We start from the raw sequence: 19,656 nt of genomic DNA, 5'->3' as shown, positions 1-19,656 counted from the left end.
CACCTGACCGTAAATTGTAATAAAGCTTTCTTTGAAATAGACATTCTTTCTTTGGAACCAAATATGCCCCCCTAACAGCTGGTTTAAACATTTTGAAGTCCTTTTACAATTAAAATGATCAAAACTATATATAAATGAGATGACTTGAAAGTTCTAAAATTCACTAGATCAAGCGGTTGACTTTAATTGTGGCCAAACTTCTTTAGAATCAGACGTTCTTCCTTAAAAAAGGACTGTAGACTTCAAGCCGCGATCCGAGAATTCGCAAAACTCATTCAAAATCGAAATGAACACGATTGTGAAGTAAATCGGCTTGGTACAAATGCAATAACTTTCTCTACTGCTCCAGTACCCGCAAGATATTAGGGTCGTTCTGATTGAGACAATGGGAAGGCCGACAGACTCCAGGAATTGAAGGCCACGGGGGCCAATTGCTGCAATTTTTTCCTAAATCCGGGCGCCGCAGGAACATTAATTCGGGTCGGTGGATTGTTCTTGGATGGATCGAAAGTGGTGGAGCCCCAACCTTGCACAGATTTCAAAAGCAAGAGAAATTTGGCTCAGACAATTCAATTAAATTTTAAAATTTATTAAATTAATACAGTCAAGTCATAAAAAAAAATTATCAAAATAATCTTAAATTTATTATAATTTTTTCAATTCAGTCTTAAATTTTTTTCTTTGCCAATTCAATCTCCTAAACTTTTTGTAATTATATCAATTTACTCCATTTGATCAATTTTAGCCAGCTAGCATTGACGTAGATATCGGTGGGGTGTCAATTCCCGAACCGAAAATCGAACCGAACCGAGCCGAGCCGAACCGAAAAATTCGGTTTTTTGTTCGGTTTTCATTTGGTTCGGTTTTCATTAAAAACCGAAAATTTTCGGTTCGGTTCGGTTCGGTTTTATCGGTTAACCAAACCGAACCGAACCAACAAATAAAAATGGAGAAATAAAAGTGGAGAAATCTAAGTTTAACAGAAAAAAAAAAAAAAAAACAAAAACCAAAAACCAAAGGCTAAAAACCGAAAACCGAAAACCGAACCAAATCGAACCGAACCGAACCAAAATTTCGGTTCGGTTCTGGATTCGAAGATGAACGGTTCGGTTCGGTTCGGTTTTTCAAAAACCGAACCGAACCGAACCGAACCATTTACACCCCTAGATATCACCCATCCAATGACGTTGACGTAAATAATTTTCAATAATTTTTTTTTTCAATTTTTTTATTCTTTATTCATATTTTTCTTTTCTTTTTCTTTTTTTCTCCTTCTCCCTCGTCTCTCCTTCCTCTAGCTGGCCACTATGAGGGCGAGCCTTGCCCAACGATGGTGAGGCCACCCTCGCCATAGCTAGTCAAGGCCCCGCCTACCTCTGGCATGGATGAGGTCGAGCCTTGTCAAATCCTGTGAGGTCAGGCATCACCATGGTCGGCAAGGCTCGACTCTCGCCAAATCCAATGAGGGCATGCCACGTCCAACCATTGGTAGCCATCACCAAAGGCTACGTGAGGTCATGACCTTCAACCTTGCGGCCTCTAGCAAGCTTGAGCCTCACCCATGATTAACGAGGCTCAACCCTCGCCAAATCTATGTGGACAAGCATTGCCCAACCACTGGGAACCCTTACCAGAGGCCGCACGGCGTCACGACCTTCGACCTCACGACCTCTAGCGAAGTGGGGCCTTGCCCATGGCCAACAAGGCTTGACCCTCGCCAAGATCCAATGCAAGCGAGCCTTGCCTAGCCATTGGCAACCCTCACTAGAAAGCATGCGAGGTCGCAGCCTTCAACCTTGCAACTTCCAGCGAGGTTAAGCCTCGCCCATGACCGACAAGGCTCAACCCTCGCCAACTTAGTTGGCAACCTGGGCAAGGTCGCCTAACCACGGCAAGGCTTCCCTGAGCCCTTTGGCCAGTCTCCACTAGAAATTGGCTAGAGGAAAGAGAAGAAAGTGAAGAAAATTTCATTAAAAAATTGTTCACATTAGTGCTAATTGGCTCAAAATGATCGGATGGATTAAATTGACATAATTAACAGAAAATTAAAACTAAATTAGAAAATTACAATAGATTTATGACTATTTTGATAATTTTCACATCAAGTCATTTAATGCATTACACTTTTTAAAAGTTATATGACCCGATTGCACTTTTATGACAAATCTTAAAACTTGATTGGACTTTTTAAAAATTTTAGGACTCAATTACACTTTTAAAAATTTTGAACTCAATTATACCTTGGAGGTAAGTTTTAGAAACTCTAGTGATAAGTTTTAGAATCTTTAGTGCACTCTTCTCTAAACATTTCTAAGAAAAGTTGTTCATAGCAAGTCAAAAGCCGATTTTAGCCTGAGACCAACTTAGATTATTCGATTCGTGAGTCGATTGAACCACGACCCAAATAGGGGGATTCGGCTCCTTTTCTCCCACTGTGAACATGCCCACCTAGGACATGGAACTAAACCGGCTGTGCCGGTTCTAAAAGGCTATATTGGGCGTCCTCCACAGACACCGCGTTCACACGGTGGAATGAGATGAGCACGGCCGACTTATAGCCACCGGCAATCGACATATGCAGAATTCCGTTGTTATATGCTTGAAATTGAGTCGAATAGAGAGCAGAGGCTGAGGAAAACATGAAGGCGTATCACGGGAACAAGATATGCACATCCGACTTCGGATGTCCACATCGGCATCAACTGGAAAAGCTCTTCTTTAAGAAGACCGGTTCACGGCACTGAAACCAACCCGATTTATTGGGTTACCGAGTCAATTGAAAGCCCATGAGAACCGAGGATCTGTTTTCCCCATGAACATGCACATCTAGGACATGGAACTAAACCGGTGCTGGTTCTAGCAAGGCTATTTGGATATCCTTAATGGACACCATGTTCAGACGGTTGAATTGGATGAGCACAACCGGCCGATAGCCATTGGGATTCGACATATGCGGAGTTTCCATCAGTATGAGTTCGGGATGAGTCGAGTAGAGAGCACCGAAGGGAGAGAAAAACTATAAAGGTTTACGACAATAACAAGATTATGCTCATTAAAATTCGGAAGAAAGTTACTAATCTCAGAATTCCACTCGTTGAACATGGTTCTACGTCCAAGATCCTTAAACCACTGCAATTGACATTGGCAGAAAAGAGGACTACTGCATGATGGGTAAGAGTGAGCGGTGCATACTGGGCTCTTGTCACTACGCTTCCGTTGAGAGGTAACTACTGTTCTTCAGTCGGAGAACCGGGAACTTTCTCAGAAGATATCCTCAGCAAGAATGTAGAATTACTTGGCCATCCCAATCTTCAGTTGCGAGGAATTAATCAAAACCTCGTGCTTATCTGAATTGCTCGATTGCAATATTGGACGGCCAGAGAAAATCTAACTAGCAACAATAACCAAGATAAGACAAATTATGCCACAGCTGTGCGTTTTTCCATCAAAGAAACTTGAAAGGCGGCATTGTGTTTATTAGACATGGAGGCACTGGAAGGCATTTCTGTATAAAACTATGGTTACAAGACTCAGGCCTCGATGAAAAATGGTCGTCCCATCATTGCAGCCACTATGGTCAGGTAATTTTTCAACCTTGGAACATAAGTAAATTTAACCAATGAACTACTGCATTTAAACTGCCCGTTAGCTATTCACTGCATTTACGACCAGGAATTGCATCGTTGCTTCTACCCAGAAGAACATCAATTAGCAGGTTTGACATACCACTAGATGTCTTCTTTGAAGATAGTACATGTCCAACGGACCGAAATTGTATCTCACCAGAGCCACCTGACGAAGCAGCTTTCATAATTTGGGATGAGGCACCATGCAGATGACTCAAGAATGGTGAAGGCACGATCAGTTTCAGAGTACCTAAAGCTGCAGACAAGCCATTTCAAGGGAAAACCATACCTTCTCAAAGGTGATTTCAGTCAAATTGTGCCAGTGCTTTTGAAAGGTAAACAATTGGATATTGTTTAAGAATGCATAAATGGTTCACGCTTTAGAGATAGGATGTGGATTATATATGCAACTTTTAACTGATGGACAAGTGAACAGCTCGAAACAAGAATTCAATAGGTGATGCATTCATGATGTGGACGCTGCAGCATGCACGGTTAGAAAAGAAGGAGAAGACCATCGACTGAAATAAAAACCCCAGAGAAGTTTCACATAATAGAAAAGAACCATCATCCTATTTAGCAGGTAATGGAAAGCACATACCCCAACTTCTCTTAACAATCAACATGATGAAGATTAACTGAGGAGTTCATGTAATTTATCTTCCATTCACTCCTCTAAAGGGCACTAAAATGAGATAATTGACTACATGTTCACTCTGACGAGAGGGAAGAACACAATAAACATAAAACTTATGACAAGAATTGTCATGCATGACAAGATTTCATCTATTCCACTGAGTTCCTAAATGCACTAAACATCCTGGAGGTTCCACTTGTTGCTTGCAGCTGAAAGAATGTACAACTGTAATACTTCCAACAAACATCGATCTTAGCCCTGGAACGTGCAACAGCATAAGGCTTATCATCACACAATTGGATCACGGAAGCAAATGTACTCAAAGGAGGTAAGATTGGCACTAAGGTCCTGATATCTCAGATGAGTCCTACTTCAAAAGCTTCACAGTAGCCTTTCTGATGGCAATATCCAACAATAGCAGGCTATGTGAAGGCTATTAATAAAAGACAGGGCCAATCCTTAATTAAGCTGGATTACATTTGCCAAGACCGGTTTTGAGTCAGGCCAAAATATGTAGCTTTTATCTAGAGTTACTGTGCTAAAACAACCAAGGTTAATACATAAAGATGATAATAAAGATGCCAGCAACATGGAAGTACAGTGAACCATGAGATCTCCAACAGTCTTCCCTGAATCATTTTCTTAACTTACATATCTCGCTTCACTTTTTAAAGTAGTTCTTTTTGCATCTTCATGCTCTCAGAGAACTTCCGTCTGCATGATTCACTGGAATCGTATTTCCCGCCCTTCTCTATGTCCCAATTTTAATCTACTGAAGAAAAAGAATAAAAATAACCTAAATGCAAAAAGAAACAATATCTACTACTTGATGTCATTGTTGCATTTTCTTTTGTCACTTCCATTTCTCCAGTAAAAAGAACATTTCCACTGAAATAACAAAATCCCATGTGCAGCACAGGCGGTACAACTAGCTTCTCCATGAAAATTAATGAGCACATAATTCTTCAGCTTTTTAACACAAAACAAAGATAGCCCTTGATCCTGGAGACCAAAAGTGGGTAACTGGATTGCCTCACTTATTCCATCTTAGCGTCTGCAATTTCAACTCATATTTTGAAGGCCGACTGTCGCAACCATTTTTAAGTACAGGCTAAAACTCAATTCTTTAGTTTACAGTTCCCCACAAAACTGTAGCAAATGGAAGCAATCTTTCTAGAAGCAAAATTCCTGGCTGTGAAAGAATTGAATCGAGTGAAAAACTCTGCCAAGTTCACTAAAATTACACTGGCTAACTTTTGTAAAACAAACAGAGACTCAAGCACCATTATGCGTCAAATGAGCAGTACAGAAGATGTACATACCCGATGCTAAGCTATGCTACTGCTGCCTGCAGACGGCACAAGAGTCCTCTGTGCAGGCCGGGACGACTTCTTCACATAAGTAGAATTCCACTCCCCACCGTCCTGGGCATAATAATCCATCGGGTAATCTCCAATATCGTCACTCTTCGAAGCTACACTACTCCCGCATTCGCATCCCGAGTCGCCCTTGCTGCAACCGGAATCAGCTACGCAACCTGAATTCGTCTTTGAATTTCTCTCCCACCACCCAGGAATGAAACCAAGAGTGATCTCCGCCTCGAATGGTGTCAATACCGGCTTATGAAATGCATCCCCCCAGTCAATGGAAAGCCTTGGACAGGCTATCTGAATCCAAGCATCCACAGAATCCTCAAACAAAGCGATCCTCCCAGGAGTGATCTCCGACATCAAAACCACCGTGTAATCAAAGCCCTTTTCCCTCATCTTCTTCTCCAACCTCTCTAAAATCCTCGGATTACCTTGCCTCCCGAGCGTCCCCAACACGATTCCCCAACTCCTCGCGCACTCCTGCGCCTTCAATATCGCGTTCCGCCTCGATTCCCTCATCCCCTTTTGATCATACTCCTCAAGAAACAACTTCCCCATGTAGGGATCGTATCGGAAGGTCTTAATCCCCGGATTCGCTATCATAAAAGCCTCCAAGTGAAACCTCCCGTCCGCCACGAACACCGCAACCGTCCCCTCGTTCGAGTCGGACCGGACCCTCGGCGCGGTGCAGCCGAGAACCTCACCTGCCGACAGCGGCTTCGCCTGCGGCACCAAAACCCTAAACCTGCTGCCCTCGAGCTCGGTCTTCGCCGCGCGAATCGCGCCGGCGAACTGGATCGTGCCGGCGAGCACGACGTCCGACCACTCCCCGCCCAAGTTCAGCTTCAGCGTCTCCACGAGATGGGCGACGTCGATCCGAATCTCGACGAACACGTAGAGGCAAGGCACGGCGGTGGCGTCGACGGGGACGAGGCAGCTGTGGCCGTAGTGGATGAGGAGGTCGGCGCCGAGGGCGCGGGCGGCGAGGTCGTCGACGCAGCAGGCGCCGTAGGTGACGTCGCCGAGGACGAAGCAGTGGTCGACGGCGGCGAAGGCGGCGAAGATGTCGGAGAGGACGAGGGAGTACATGAGGAGGCCCTCCGGGAGCTGGAGGGCCACGCGCTTGGCGCCGGCGGCGAGGATGCGGGCGACGCACTTGTGGACCTCGAAGCTGTAGTTCGCCGGGAGGAGGGCGATGGCGGCGTTGAGGGCGGCGTTGTTGAGGATGGCGTCCGGGATCTGGGACTTCGTGAACCGCTTCGGCGCCGGCCTCGCTGGCCTCACCGCCGCTCCGCCGTCGCCGGCGGTGGCGCCGCCGCCGTCCGCGGCCGTGGCCATGGCTGCGCTCACGGCCCAAGTTCGCTCGGTCTCACCTTCAGTTCGGCCTCGGAGCAGAGATCGAATTTGCGGGAGTCCTAAGAGAACTTTGTAATTATTTTTTTGGATTTATATATCGATGGGTAACGATTTTTTTTTTTTTTGGATTTATTAATCACTGTCATTTTCAACAACACAATTGAAAATTTTTGCTTGCAAAATAATTATTTCTAGCGAAAAAAAAGGGGGGCCGTCGATAATTGTTAAACTTGCAGCACGAAAATCATTCGAATTAATTATTTTTTTGATAACGTATGTGAATCTATTTAATCATTGTTCAATCAAGCTTTTTTATGAATTTGAAAGTATATTATTTCAGAAAATTACCGAAAAAGCTAATTCACTTCTCACGATGGTAAAGTATTCCAATATTTTATACTTGCCACCAGAGAGAACCTGGGGGAAGCCGACCCATGGAGACGGCTAGCAGATTGATAGAACGCCTAGTAGAGACTTCTTGAATCGGGAATCTCAAGTAAAATTCCTAATTTTTCTTCCAAATCGAAACTTAAAGTGATGTTAATATTTTTTATAGAGTAATGTTTATATATCTAATAAGTGAACATTTTATTTAATCTTTTTTAATATATGAATTATTTAAATAAGGATATTATTATCAGTAAATAAAGATTACTAGTTAAAGCAAAATGAATAGATGTGGTGAGCCTAATAATTATTTTCATTTAGTTACTAGTAATTTTAAATTTTAATTTTTTATCGAGTAATTAATTATGATTGTTGTTTGTTTTTTTTTTTTTGGTCGGTCCTACTCTATTCCTACTCTACACTCACTCTCTATTCCTACTCTACACTCACTCATGACTCTGGCCCTACTCTATTCCTACTCGTTTTTCAAGTGGTTAGAATTTGGAACAATTTTTCATGGATGATTGAGGATTGAAGTTCTATAATTTAGGTTTTATTCTACATGTTTTGAACCTTTTATTATTTAGGGTTAATATCCCGAAAAACCCCAAACCGGTAAATTTGTGACAAATTTACCAAAAACTATTTTTTTGACCATGAAAAACCCCAAACCGGTAAACTTGTGACAAATTTACCCCGACTGACTATAAAAAACCATAAATTGGTACATTTATGACAAATTTACCACAAACTAATTTATTCGACTACAAACAATCCTAAACTGGTAAATTTGTAACAAATATACCATATGCTAAATTGGATTAATACAAAAAAAAATCATAAAAATTGTAAACTGTGACAAACGGAGTGTAAAATCCTAAATTGGTATACCGGTTAACTGTCACGTGTTATTTAACTTAATAATTTGAGAGTAAAATTTAACAAAAATTAACATAGGGTAAATTTGTCGCAAGTGTACCAGTTTGGGGTAAATTTGTCAAAGGTATACCAGTTTGGGGTTTTTGGTAGTAAAAAAAATAGTTTGGGGTAAATTTGTCACAAGTGTACCAGTTTGGGGTTTTTCAGGGTATTAACCATATTATTTATTTTATTTTACATGTTTATCTTTTATGGATTGTTGTTATTGACAAATAAGAATCTTTCATTTTTGTTGTTGCATTCACTTTCGTTTTACATAACTTAAAATGAATAATAATAATAAAAACATGTTAGATCTTGGAATTGTTCTTAGAACTTGTGACAAGATAGGTTCTTGGTTCCAAGTTCTAATAGATAGGTTCCAAGTTAAAAGAAAAGAAACCTATACCAACGTGTAAGTTTAAATGGAACCTGTAAGGAACCTCGAACTTAGAACCTGAAACTACTCACCCACAATTAATAGCCACAAGAAAAAACTAGTACTTCATGAATTTTGACTAATCAAATTTGGCCAAATTTTAATCGGATGATTTCATTCTAGGGTTAATACCATTAAAAATCCAAAACTTGTATATTTGTGAGTTCTCTTTAAATTGGATTAATACTATGAAACACTACAAAATAATGCACCAATGACAAATATAAAGTAAAACTACAAAATTAGTATATTCGTCGGCTGTAATGTGTTATCCAACTTAATAATCTGACTGTAAAATTTAACAAAGACTAACACATGTCAAATTTATACTTGTTTAGGTTAGTTTTAGGTAAATTTATCATATGTATACTAGTTTGGAACTTTTCGTAATATTATTCATTGATTTTAATAGAGAGAGGGAAATTAGGTACAACCAATTGGTTCAAAAATTGTAATTATATTTTTTTTAAGTATCGGGATTGCAAATTTCTAGGAATCGAGCTAGACGTATGTGATATTTTCTTCCTTGAAAATAAGATTGTCTTTTTTGAATCGATGATTACAAAGCTTTAAAACTCACAATGGCTAGTATTTCAAATCATCTAATTAGGACAAACATTGAAAAAGGATATTCAAATTTTTTAACTGAAATTTGGCTAAATTTTGATTGGGAATAATTTTTCCATTAACGTTTCATTGACTCGATTTTTGTATCTACAGAAAACTCTTGACCTGGTTGTTCTAAAATTGTAGTTCAATTTTTGTTAAAAGGTGTAATGATTGCAAATTTGTAGGAATCGAACCGAACATAAGGCTAAGATATTTTATCCATTAAATTTCAATCACCACAATTGTGCTTAAATTATTTAGATTATTAGAAAGTTCTAAATATGTACTAAGCCGATAATTCAAGAAATTAGGAGATCATCATTGAATTCAAGAATCTTAGACTTGAGAACACTTCTGACTTTTAGAAAGTTAGTATTTCATGATCTTTCAAAATAGGGAGCATTATGCCAGATGATTTGTTGATTTGGACTTCTCCAAAGAGCGTGGAGATAGCGTATTGTCTATCTAGTTTGAAAAACTACTCGAACAGAATGAGGGCATGAACATGCAAAAATAGAGATGATCGAATCCCAATGTACTCTAGTCCTACATGGGAAACGAGAACCAAACCACTTGATATATGGACTAGACCAGACCAGATCGAGCTGGTCTCAAACAGTTCAATGGAATTGATGTGGATGATTTTCCTTTCTTTCTTTTGTTTTCCTATCATCTCTTCATTGTGAGAGGCTAGCCTAAGTAGATTGTTTGCAAATAAACCAAACCTATTATAGCACTTGCCTTCAAGACAAGGGATGTTGGGGGTGGATAGGAGCGCCAAAGACGACGACTTGAAGAAAGCCTACAAGAAGCTGGCCATGAAGTGGCAGCCCCACAAGAGCATGACCTGTGCAAGAAAATCTTAGAGGCTTATAAGGTGACAATCTTCATTCTTTCAAAATTTACCCATTCTTGTTTTGCCTACTTGTTTCAATTCCAACAAGTTCTTTTCTCCCCCTAATTAATTGGCGTGAGAGCTAAGAAGGAAAGAGGAGGCATGACAGGCAGGCATTTCATTAGGGTTTACACATACACACCACCAAACAATATTTTTTCTTTAAGGAATTAAAAAATTAAAAAATAAATCGGCCTTAAACTTCATTCTCAGAGGTCCGATTCCCATACTAGAACTGAGTGATAAGGTTGATAATATTATTCTGCTATTGAAAGGTTAGATTGGAGTATGATTTGATTCTACTATCGGAAAATTAGATTAGAGTAGGAGATATAATTTGATTTTGCCTTTGAAAGATTAGATTAGAGTCGGAGATATGATTTGATTTTAATTATTCTAGTTGTAGGTTAATTGATCTGGTCAATCCGTAAGATTTGACATTCAAGATATAGTATAGGAAATTTAGTTGTCTTCTTAGTATAAATAGCAGTATATATTGTAGAAGCAAAGTATGTATTATGACTTTCAGTGAAGAACATTCTTCTCTTGGGGAATTTACTTTTGAATCGTTGCTTTCTTAATTCCTCTGATTTTCTTCATGGTATCAGAGCCTTATACTAAGAGTTAGTTTGATCATATTTGTTTTTATCCTTTTCCTTGAGTTCATCTATTCTTCATCTACACAATCATGGAAAAAAACTCCAAATTGAGATACCCATACCCTATACATAGAAACCTCTCAAACTTTGTGACTATCAAACTTTCCGAAGGAAATATCCTTCTATGGTAGACATAATTTCTTCACTTCATTAGAAGCCAGGATTTGTTGGGTTTCCATCAATGGTCAAATTCAATCTCCACCACTCATAATCTCATGCACAGAAGGGGAAAATTGTGAAGATGTCCTTAATTCGGAATATCAACGATGGTATCGTACCGACCAACTTGTGTCGTCGTGGATCACTGGATCTGTGTTTGAGGATGTGTTAGGACTCATAATCAATCTTGAATCGGCTTTTGAGATATGGAATACATTGTGTGATCGTTTTACTCAAAGATCTATGGCCAAAGAATTCAAATTAAGAGGTAAGCTTCAATCCTATCAAAAGCGTAATAGGCTCTTGACCGAGTATTTGCATGAGTTCACATTGATCTGTGACTAGTCAAACGCGATTGATAAACCAATCAATGAAATCACAAAGGTCTTCAATGTTTTAGAAGGTCTCGAAAGTGACTATGAGACGTTTAAGACAATTATGTATTGTCTCAAACTCGAGTCAAGCTACAAAGATATTATTGCTGAGCTCAAGAGATATGAAGTGCGACATCAAAATTATTTGTCGAATCAAATAAACCCTAATTTGGCATTTACTGGTGAAAAGATTGATTAGTCTAAATTGAGCAGTGAATTTGATTCGGGTTCATTTAATTCAACATTTTTTTTGCTGGCCAAAGAAATGTTAACTGAGGTTTTGAAGGAAGAAATGACAAGTTTGACAAAAGAGGAAGAAGATATGGTGGAGGTTCGGAAATTATCTTAGATTCCATAACTATGGATCTTAAGGAACTTTGGGTGATTCATCTGTTGGTCATCAATCTAGTGGAAATTACAAACCAAATTCACCTTCACAGAATCAAGGCTTCCGTATACAAACACTATGACTAAGGTTGTTAATTCAAAGGAGTATTCACCTGTAGGTGGTAATTCTACTTCGGATAGACAGTTTTATGTGGATAAGACGAAGCTTCAATGTCAAATATGCAAGAGGCCGGGACATGACCCTTTACATTGTTGGTACCGCTTTGATAATTCTTATCAAAGCAAGTTGATACTAAATGCCTTAGCTGCTCTTTATTGAGAGGATGATCAAGGAGGAGTTTGGTTCCCAGATTCTAGGGCAATAACCCATATCATATCATTGACTAGTAATCTCAATTATTTCTTTACTTACTATGGTTCAGACACGGTAATAGTGGGAAATGGAGTTTGTTTGCTCATTACTCATATTGGCTCAACATCTTTTTCTACTAAACTACATTCATTTCCTTTAAATGAGGTTTTGGAAGTCCCAGAGACTAAGAAAAACTTAAGTTTAGCATCTAAGTTAACTAGCAATTACCCTTGCTTTCTAATCTTTGATGAACTTGGTGTGTCTATTAAGGGCCATCTAACAGATTCAATAATTAATCTGGGAAAGAAATGCGGGGGCCTTTACAAGGTGAATCAAACACAAACACATGCATGGTACTCTTAAAGAAAGCAAACCGCCAGTAGTGAAGTCTGGCACATTTGGCTTGGACACTTAAACTGTCAAATAATAAAATTTCTGGAGAATAATAAGATCAAATCTACAAAGGTGACAAAGAGAATATATGGAAGTTGCCGGGTTGGAAAAAGTAACAAGCTGCCATTCAATATCTCAGAGTCTCTAACTAGTAAACCATTTGAAAAAATCTATTGTGATGTGTGGGGGCCTGTCCCGGTAGAATCTTTTCAACGGTTTAAATTCTATCTAGTCTTCAAAGAGAGTTTTTTTACAGTTCTCATGAGTGTACCCAATGAAGAGAAAGTCTAAGTTCTTTTCCATCTTTGTCATGTTCCAATTTTTTTTTGAGAACCAATTTGAAAGTTGAATCAAATCTTTCCAATGCGATGATGGAGGGGAATCTAATAGTAGCAAGTTTGTTAATCATTTGAATGAGAAATGAATTCAAATGTTGGTCTCCTACCCATATACGCCAGAACAAAATGGAAATGCTGAAATGAAACATCAACACATGGTTGAGTTGGGTCTTTATATACTTTATCATGCACTGGTACTGTTGATTTATCGGGTTGATGCATTTTTTACTACTATATTTCTCATCAATTTGCTACCATCACTAGTGTTGGAAATGCGCAGTTCATTTGGTAAGCTCTTTGGTAGAAAGCATGACTATAGGTTTCTTCGAGTCTTCAAGTGTGAGTGCTATTCACATCTTAAACCATATGGTGCAACAAAGTTTGATCCACGCTCATTACCCTACATTTTTCTTGGGTATAGTTAGAGACATAAAGGTTATCGATGTTTTTATCCACCTACAAGAAGGGTGTATGAGATTCCCATTTTCTAATAAATTGGAGACTATTTTTTGTGGGTATTCACAGTTGTATCATACTTGGTTACAAGGGGTGAAATTTTTTACTAGACAATCTGAAACAATAGTAAGTGAAAGGCAAACATCACAACACATAAGCATGAGATTTTTATTTGATGATAACAACTCTGGACAACAAAATTATGAGCTGCCTTATGAGACAGATATGTAACAACCACGGTTGGGTTCAAAAGAACCATGCATAGACTGTGAAACACATAAAAAAACAATATTCTCTGCCTCAAATGATATACCAGTTCCATCTACTCAACAACAGTCAACTCACCCAATGCAAACAAGGTTGAAATCGGGAATAAGGAAGCCTAATCGGAAGTATGTTTTCTATGCAATCCGTGAGATTCCAAAGGAGCCGAAAATAGTTAAACGAGCACTAAGTCATCTAGGTTAGAGGAAAACTATGCTAGAAGAATTGTAGGCTCTCAAATTAAATCAAACATGTGAGCTAGTAAGATCTTCAGATATGAATATCACTGGATGTAAGTGGATGTTCAAAGCCAAGTTGGATGCGAAAGGAAACCTTAATAAATTGAAAGCACGATTAGTGGCGAAAGGGTACTATCAAGAGGAAGGCGTTGGTTTCACCGAAATTTTCAGTCCTGTGGTTAAACAAGCAAACTTAAGAATTGTCCTCTCCATGGCAATTGTTAAAGGATGGTTTATCCATCAATTAAATGTGAAGAACTCATTTCTTCATGGGTCTTTAAATGATATGGTGTTTATGGGAACAACTGCCAATCTTTATGAGTTCTACGATGCCTAATTTGGTTTGTTTATTCAAGAAAGCATTATATGGCTTAAAACAAGCTTCGTGAGCTTGGTTTGAAAAATTTAACAATGTTTTGCTGCAATAGGGATTTCGTTACAACTCTACCGATCAGTTGTTATTTGTTTTTCACACGAGTCAGCACACCTTGGTATTATCATTATATGTTGATGATATTATTTTCACAAGTAGCTCATCATCTTTACTTTGGGAATCAATAGAAGTTTTAAGCATATATTTTTCAATGAAAGATCTCGGATGACTTCACTTTTTTCTTGATATTGAAGCCAAGTTTACTAGTTTGGATCTATTTTTAACACAATCTAAACATGCTGGTGATTTGTTGCATAAAGCAGAAATGCAAGACAGCAAGCCGACTAAGACCCCATTGCCTATCAAAACTCATCAAACAAAACAATACATGGAATCTTTTCATGATCCTCATGCCTTTATAATTCTTACGGGTGGATTACAATATCTAACGATCACAAGATTGGACATCTCTTATTCAGTAAATCAAATATGTTAAAAAAAGCATTCTCCTATGAATGACCATTTAAAACTATTAAAATGGGCATTGCGGTATGTAAAAGAAACAACAACGGGGGCTTTATCTTCACTTTAATGGCACATTGAATCTATATGGGTATGCGGTCTCTGATTAGGCTGGCTATTTTGAGACTCATAGGTCAACGACCGGGTTTTGCACTTTCTTGGGATCAAATATCATTTCATGGTCCATAAAATGGCAAGTGACAGTGTAAGGTAATCAACAGAAGCTGAAAATAAGCCCTTAACTTCTGTCACAGCGGATCTTATATGGATCTCTTTTGTATTGAGAGATTTGGGTATTCCAGCTCACCGATCTGACTTTGCTTTATAGTGAAAACTACCTGGCCATTTCATTGATAGCAAATCTAGTTCTTCATGCAAAGACAAAGCACATGGAGATCAATTTTCATTTTGTCCAAGAGAAAGTCGCTCTCTAGTTACTTGAAGTTCATTATGTTCATGCTACTCATCAAATTGTTGATATATTTACAAAAGCTTTACTGCGCTTTGATCATTGCAGGTTACGATACAAACTAAGACTAAGTTTCCACCTAACCCCAGTTTGAGGGAGGCTGATAAGGTTGATAATATTATTCTGCCATTGGAAGATTAGATTAGAGTAGGAAATATGATTTCATTATGATTATTCTAATTGAGGGTTGATTGATTCACTCAATCCGTAAGATTGGATAATTGGAATATAGAATAAGAAATCTGGTTTTCTTCCTAATATAAATAGCAATATGTATTGTAGAAGCAAAGTGTGTATTATGGCTTTCAGTGAAGAACATTCTTTTCCTGTGAAATTTACCTTTGAATCATTGCTTTCTTAATTCCTCTTATATCCTTCACTAAGAACCCAATTGAAAATCATCATTTCGATTTTATGGAATCGGGAATTGGACTGACACCTAAGGAATCACCCATAACCAACCAATGTGCTTTGGTCTAGACGGTTTCCATTTTGAGTGGTTCTATATGATCATCCTTGTGTAGAAACATTATGATTCTAGTACCCATGCATACAGTATTTTAACAGTTCAATGAAATGAGCTCACAAAAGAAGATGCTCGTTCTATGGTCAAAGCAAAATAGTTTCAGTTGACTAGTTTATTTCCATATCAAGATAGGCATGTCCCCTTTAAATGAGTTCCTGCTTTGGATTAGTCTTCAACCTTTAAGCTATTCTTACCTAACATCTTGCATAATCGTAAATGGTTATGGTCAGCCCGATTAGCCTTGCTTGGTCTAGGGTTGCCCTTGCCTGCCATAGGTGAGGTGCAACTGGGAGAGAGCGAGCCCCAAGATAGGCAAAGGTAACGTTAGGTGAGGCTAGCTAGCTCGATCATGGCTCGTGGTCGACTAGCCACTGCCAAAAAGAAGAAAAAAGGAAAAAAAAAAGAAAAAATATTATTAAAAAATTGTCTATATCAGTACCGACTTTAAGATAGTCAGCGTCCATGTTAGCAAATTATTATCAAAATTGGTCAGATAAATTCAATTGACAAAATGTAAAATGGTTTAGAACTCAATTGAAAATTTTGAAATATTTGTGACTGAATTGGTAAAAGTCCAATAAGTTTAAACATCTTTGGACAATTTTTCCCCATTCTCATTGGGTTGAAGGAAAAGATTGTTTAAAGAAAGAAAAGAAAGATTGTCATTGGGAGAGGCTCAATATCTGAGTTGCATATATCATTCAATGAATGAACTGATTACTTATACAAAAGGGAATAGCTAAAGACTCGGGGATATCTCAAGTTCTTGACTATGGTATAGACATTGCTGTGCAAAATCGGCTACCTACCAAAAGGCCCAATCTTGGACAAGTCGAAGTTGCCACTTTTGCAATTCTATGCCTGCCTATATTGGGGACAATGTACATCGTACGGTAATCCAAGGTCAATTGCTCGTTAAGCTGGTTCTCCTCCTCCTCCCCTTTTCTCTTCAAAGCTTTCTTTGATCACTTCGCTCTCCTTTTGCACCAACTCTCGAACATTTTCGCCCTCCTTAATGCCGTTCTTGTCAGGAGAAGCGACAACGATCTCAATGGATTCAGATTCACCAAGACCGGTCGATGGCACTAACTGATTCATCCACTTATTCTCCTTTTTTTTGCCCCACAGCACCGCATAGAGACCAAGTACTATGAGCCCTGAACCTAGAATGCTGCCATCAAAATAAATCGAGAATTTCAGATATCCTTGTATTAAGTCATTCAAAGGGTTCAGATACTTTAAAAATACACATATATCTATCAATATATATACCTTCCCAAGTGCAATTTTTCGTCCAACACCATAGACCCCACCAAGGCCACGGTCACCAGCATAAGAGGATTAAAAACCGACACAAAGACTGGTCCTCTCATCCGCACGCACCAAGTGATTAGAGCATAGCACAATCCGGAAGCAACGATCCCCTACAACACCATAACCAAAATCGCACCAACGCAAGGGGTGACGGGTCAGCTAACGACACATGCTAGGATAGTTCGATAATCGATATTAAGCCCTAATAAATGCACACAATATTAGAGAATACGGTGTTTGTCATAGGTATACCGAGTATGATACGGTGAGGAGCCTGATGTTCCATCCTAGCTTCCATTGGCTCCAATCCCTTTCTCGACACAATGCGTAAACCACTGCTTGGATTGACGCCATGAAGGTCATCAACGCTGTGCTCGTGTAAGGGCATGGGAACCTCTCACTCATCTTAGCCTGTCAAACAAATCATTCTTCATAATGATTTCTAGTTACTGAGAAACAACACTTAGCGATGTGCACATGACAATATTGTCTTCATTTTAACTATACCATTTGTTTATTTCAAGCAAAAAACTGAACGTTTTGATAAGGTGGTAAGTGTCACTTATTTTGGATGGGAGATGTCGGGATTCAAATATAGAAACCGCACATCACTCGCTTAGATCTATTGAGACAATAATAAGTGAAGCATCGAACAGGATAGAAAATCCGCGTTCTATAAAAAGAATCTTCGGGATGTATGGACGCGCATGCAATCATTTCCCAGACAGACTAGAAGAAACTTGAAAAGGAAAAGGTGATCGACACTAGAAAGATCTCACACGGTGAAACGAAGAAAAATCGAAGGCGGCAACATGAAGACGTATCGAGAAGAAAAGGCGCAGAGACCCACCTGAATGATCAACCACAAAGCGTAGCAGAAGCAGCTGGCCACGGCCAAAAGCGATCCCAGGAGGAGATTGCTCGAACCCTCCTGGCCCCGCTGGGTCGCCGCCACGTGGCGCAAGAGGTTTACGTGCGTTGACCACATGTTGACCTCCATGCCCTTGTAGAACGTGAGCAGCATTGCCCCACCTATCCCCATTAATGTTCCTGCCACTTTTGCCTTCCCTGCAGCTGTCCTCATCTTCACCTTTTCCAACCTAATTTCGATCGACCAACGTGAACACGGAAGCAAAACCACGCTCCACGTCAGAAGAACATCCCAGCTGAAGATCCCCAAAAATATTTGCCATGGTTGATTCTTCTAAATTATAAGGCGATTACATGTCGAGGAATTTGCACGAGATTTACTGTACATACCCAAGAGAAACGGCCAAGACGAAGGTTACCGCGGGGACAAGGTTGGCCATGGCCGTGGCGTAGGTTGCCGATGTCATTGACAAGCTTGCTAGGTACAAATTTTGCCCCAATGATCCCCTGCAGTTCGTTCAATCGGAGTTAACTATACAAGACTAGAAACTTCCCCATGCGTGAACACCTGCGTCCTCCATATTAATGTTCTAGACGTCTTTGTTGTAAAAACATCTAGTAAAAATTGTATCTTGTCTGCTGCAGTTGGAAACATGGCATTTAGGCTATTCTGATAAGTGCTATCTTATAGCACCACAAGTCACAAAGCATTTCCCATATGTTATAGATTAAGCAAAACAAAGGGCATGGTAATCAAGAACCTGAACATCAGCACATCCAGAAACATATACTTACCCGAATAGCCCAGAGAAGAAGGCTTGCACAAGCACTGTCCACGTTATCTTTGGCCTGCTCTTCCTGTTATAAACCGAAACATGAAATCAGTATATACCTATACACATTAGAATTTGGTTTAACAAGAGAAGTGTGTTGTGGTGTGTGACCTTTCTAAGAAGAAAGCCAGAGGGGCCATGAAAAGTGTCGCGAATGTGAAGCGGTAGGCGACGAGGATCATCAAGTTCATCCCGTCGCTCGCAGCAAGCTTGTACAGTATGTTGACGCCGGCAAACGCGACCTGGACGACCACCATCATCAGCAGGGCCTTCATTTCGTGCATGGCCTCGGAGAAACGAGACATCGTCATCTCTCTCTCTCTCTCTCTCTCTCTCTCTCTCAAGATTTTGGTCCTTGAAGGAGTATGGAGGAAGTATCTCGATCAAACGTGAAAACAAGATTTTGGTTCCTTGAAGGAGTATGGAGGAAGTATCTTAATCAAACGTGAAAACTGAAAAAGATGGGATTTGCTAAATCTTTGTCCTGAAAATGAGGAAGAGAGGAGAACGAATGTTGCGGGAAGACAGGAGGGGAAGTGGGGTTATATATAATGCAACAGAGAACAGGGCCACCAGGTGTTTTGCTTGGCTATGTACTCACGTCACCATGCACTGAATCATCATCGCACGTGCCACCCCTGAGCTGGCACTTGCCAGGAAGGATAGAGAGAGAGAGAGAGAGAGAGAGAGAGAGAGAGAGAGAGAGAGAGACTATTCAGGTGTTGGCTTCTTCAATGCACGATCGCCAAACAAACGCACGGACGCCAAACAAACGCATGGAAGTGGAGCCGCTCTTTTCGTCAAAAGCATTGCATGGCTTTGCCAATGATCCCAACGTCCACTTATATTACACCTAAGTTGATGCCGAGTATTATTTTATTTATATCACGAGTGCTTAGCTACCGATTCAGGCAAATAAAAAAATGAATT

General features: G+C 39.6%; 2 protein-coding genes across 7 annotated transcripts; both read right to left on the bottom strand.

Annotated features, from left to right (window-relative positions):
• Nucleotides 1-3,032: 3,032 nt before the first annotated feature.
• Nucleotides 3,033-7,041, bottom strand: LOC104452750 (2-(3-amino-3-carboxypropyl)histidine synthase subunit 1). 6 transcript variants are annotated; one of them, XR_001979860.2, is made up of 3 exons: nucleotides 5,586-7,041; nucleotides 3,727-3,882; nucleotides 3,033-3,391 (listed from the first exon to the last, which is right to left on the bottom strand). XR_001979860.2 is itself a non-coding variant. In XM_010067221.3 (2 exons), the coding sequence occupies exon 1, from the start codon at nucleotides 6,969-6,971 to the stop codon at nucleotides 5,592-5,594; it is 1,380 nt and encodes a 459-aa protein (XP_010065523.2). In that variant the 5' UTR covers nucleotides 6,972-7,041; the 3' UTR covers nucleotides 3,411-3,882; nucleotides 5,586-5,591. The 6 variants fall into 6 exon arrangements, 4 of the variants coding, with proteins under 4 accessions (XP_010065523.2, XP_018715263.2, XP_018715262.2 ...); XR_001979861.2 differs by having other exon boundaries at nucleotides 3,033-3,387; XM_010067221.3 differs by lacking the exon at nucleotides 3,033-3,391 and having other exon boundaries at nucleotides 3,411-3,882.
• Nucleotides 7,042-16,446: 9,405 nt separating this feature from the next.
• LOC104455036 (WAT1-related protein At1g68170) lies at nucleotides 16,447-19,200 on the bottom strand. The gene is made up of 7 exons (XM_010069896.3): nucleotides 18,838-19,200; nucleotides 18,689-18,751; nucleotides 18,284-18,400; nucleotides 17,874-18,123; nucleotides 17,276-17,434; nucleotides 16,982-17,133; nucleotides 16,447-16,880 (listed from the first exon to the last, which is right to left on the bottom strand). Exons 1-7 carry the CDS (start codon nucleotides 19,035-19,037, stop codon nucleotides 16,625-16,627), a joined length of 1,197 nt encoding a protein of 398 aa, XP_010068198.3. The 5' UTR covers nucleotides 19,038-19,200; the 3' UTR covers nucleotides 16,447-16,624.
• Between the last annotated feature and the right edge of the window lie 456 nt (nucleotides 19,201-19,656).

The sequence above is a fragment of the Eucalyptus grandis genome, chromosome 7 (assembly GCF_016545825.1).
Source record: "Eucalyptus grandis isolate ANBG69807.140 chromosome 7, ASM1654582v1, whole genome shotgun sequence".
Lineage (NCBI taxonomy): Eukaryota > Viridiplantae > Streptophyta > Magnoliopsida > Myrtales > Myrtaceae > Eucalyptus > Eucalyptus grandis.
The sequence above is the reverse complement of the archived record's forward strand: the minus strand, read 5'-3'. Positions and strand labels throughout refer to the sequence as shown.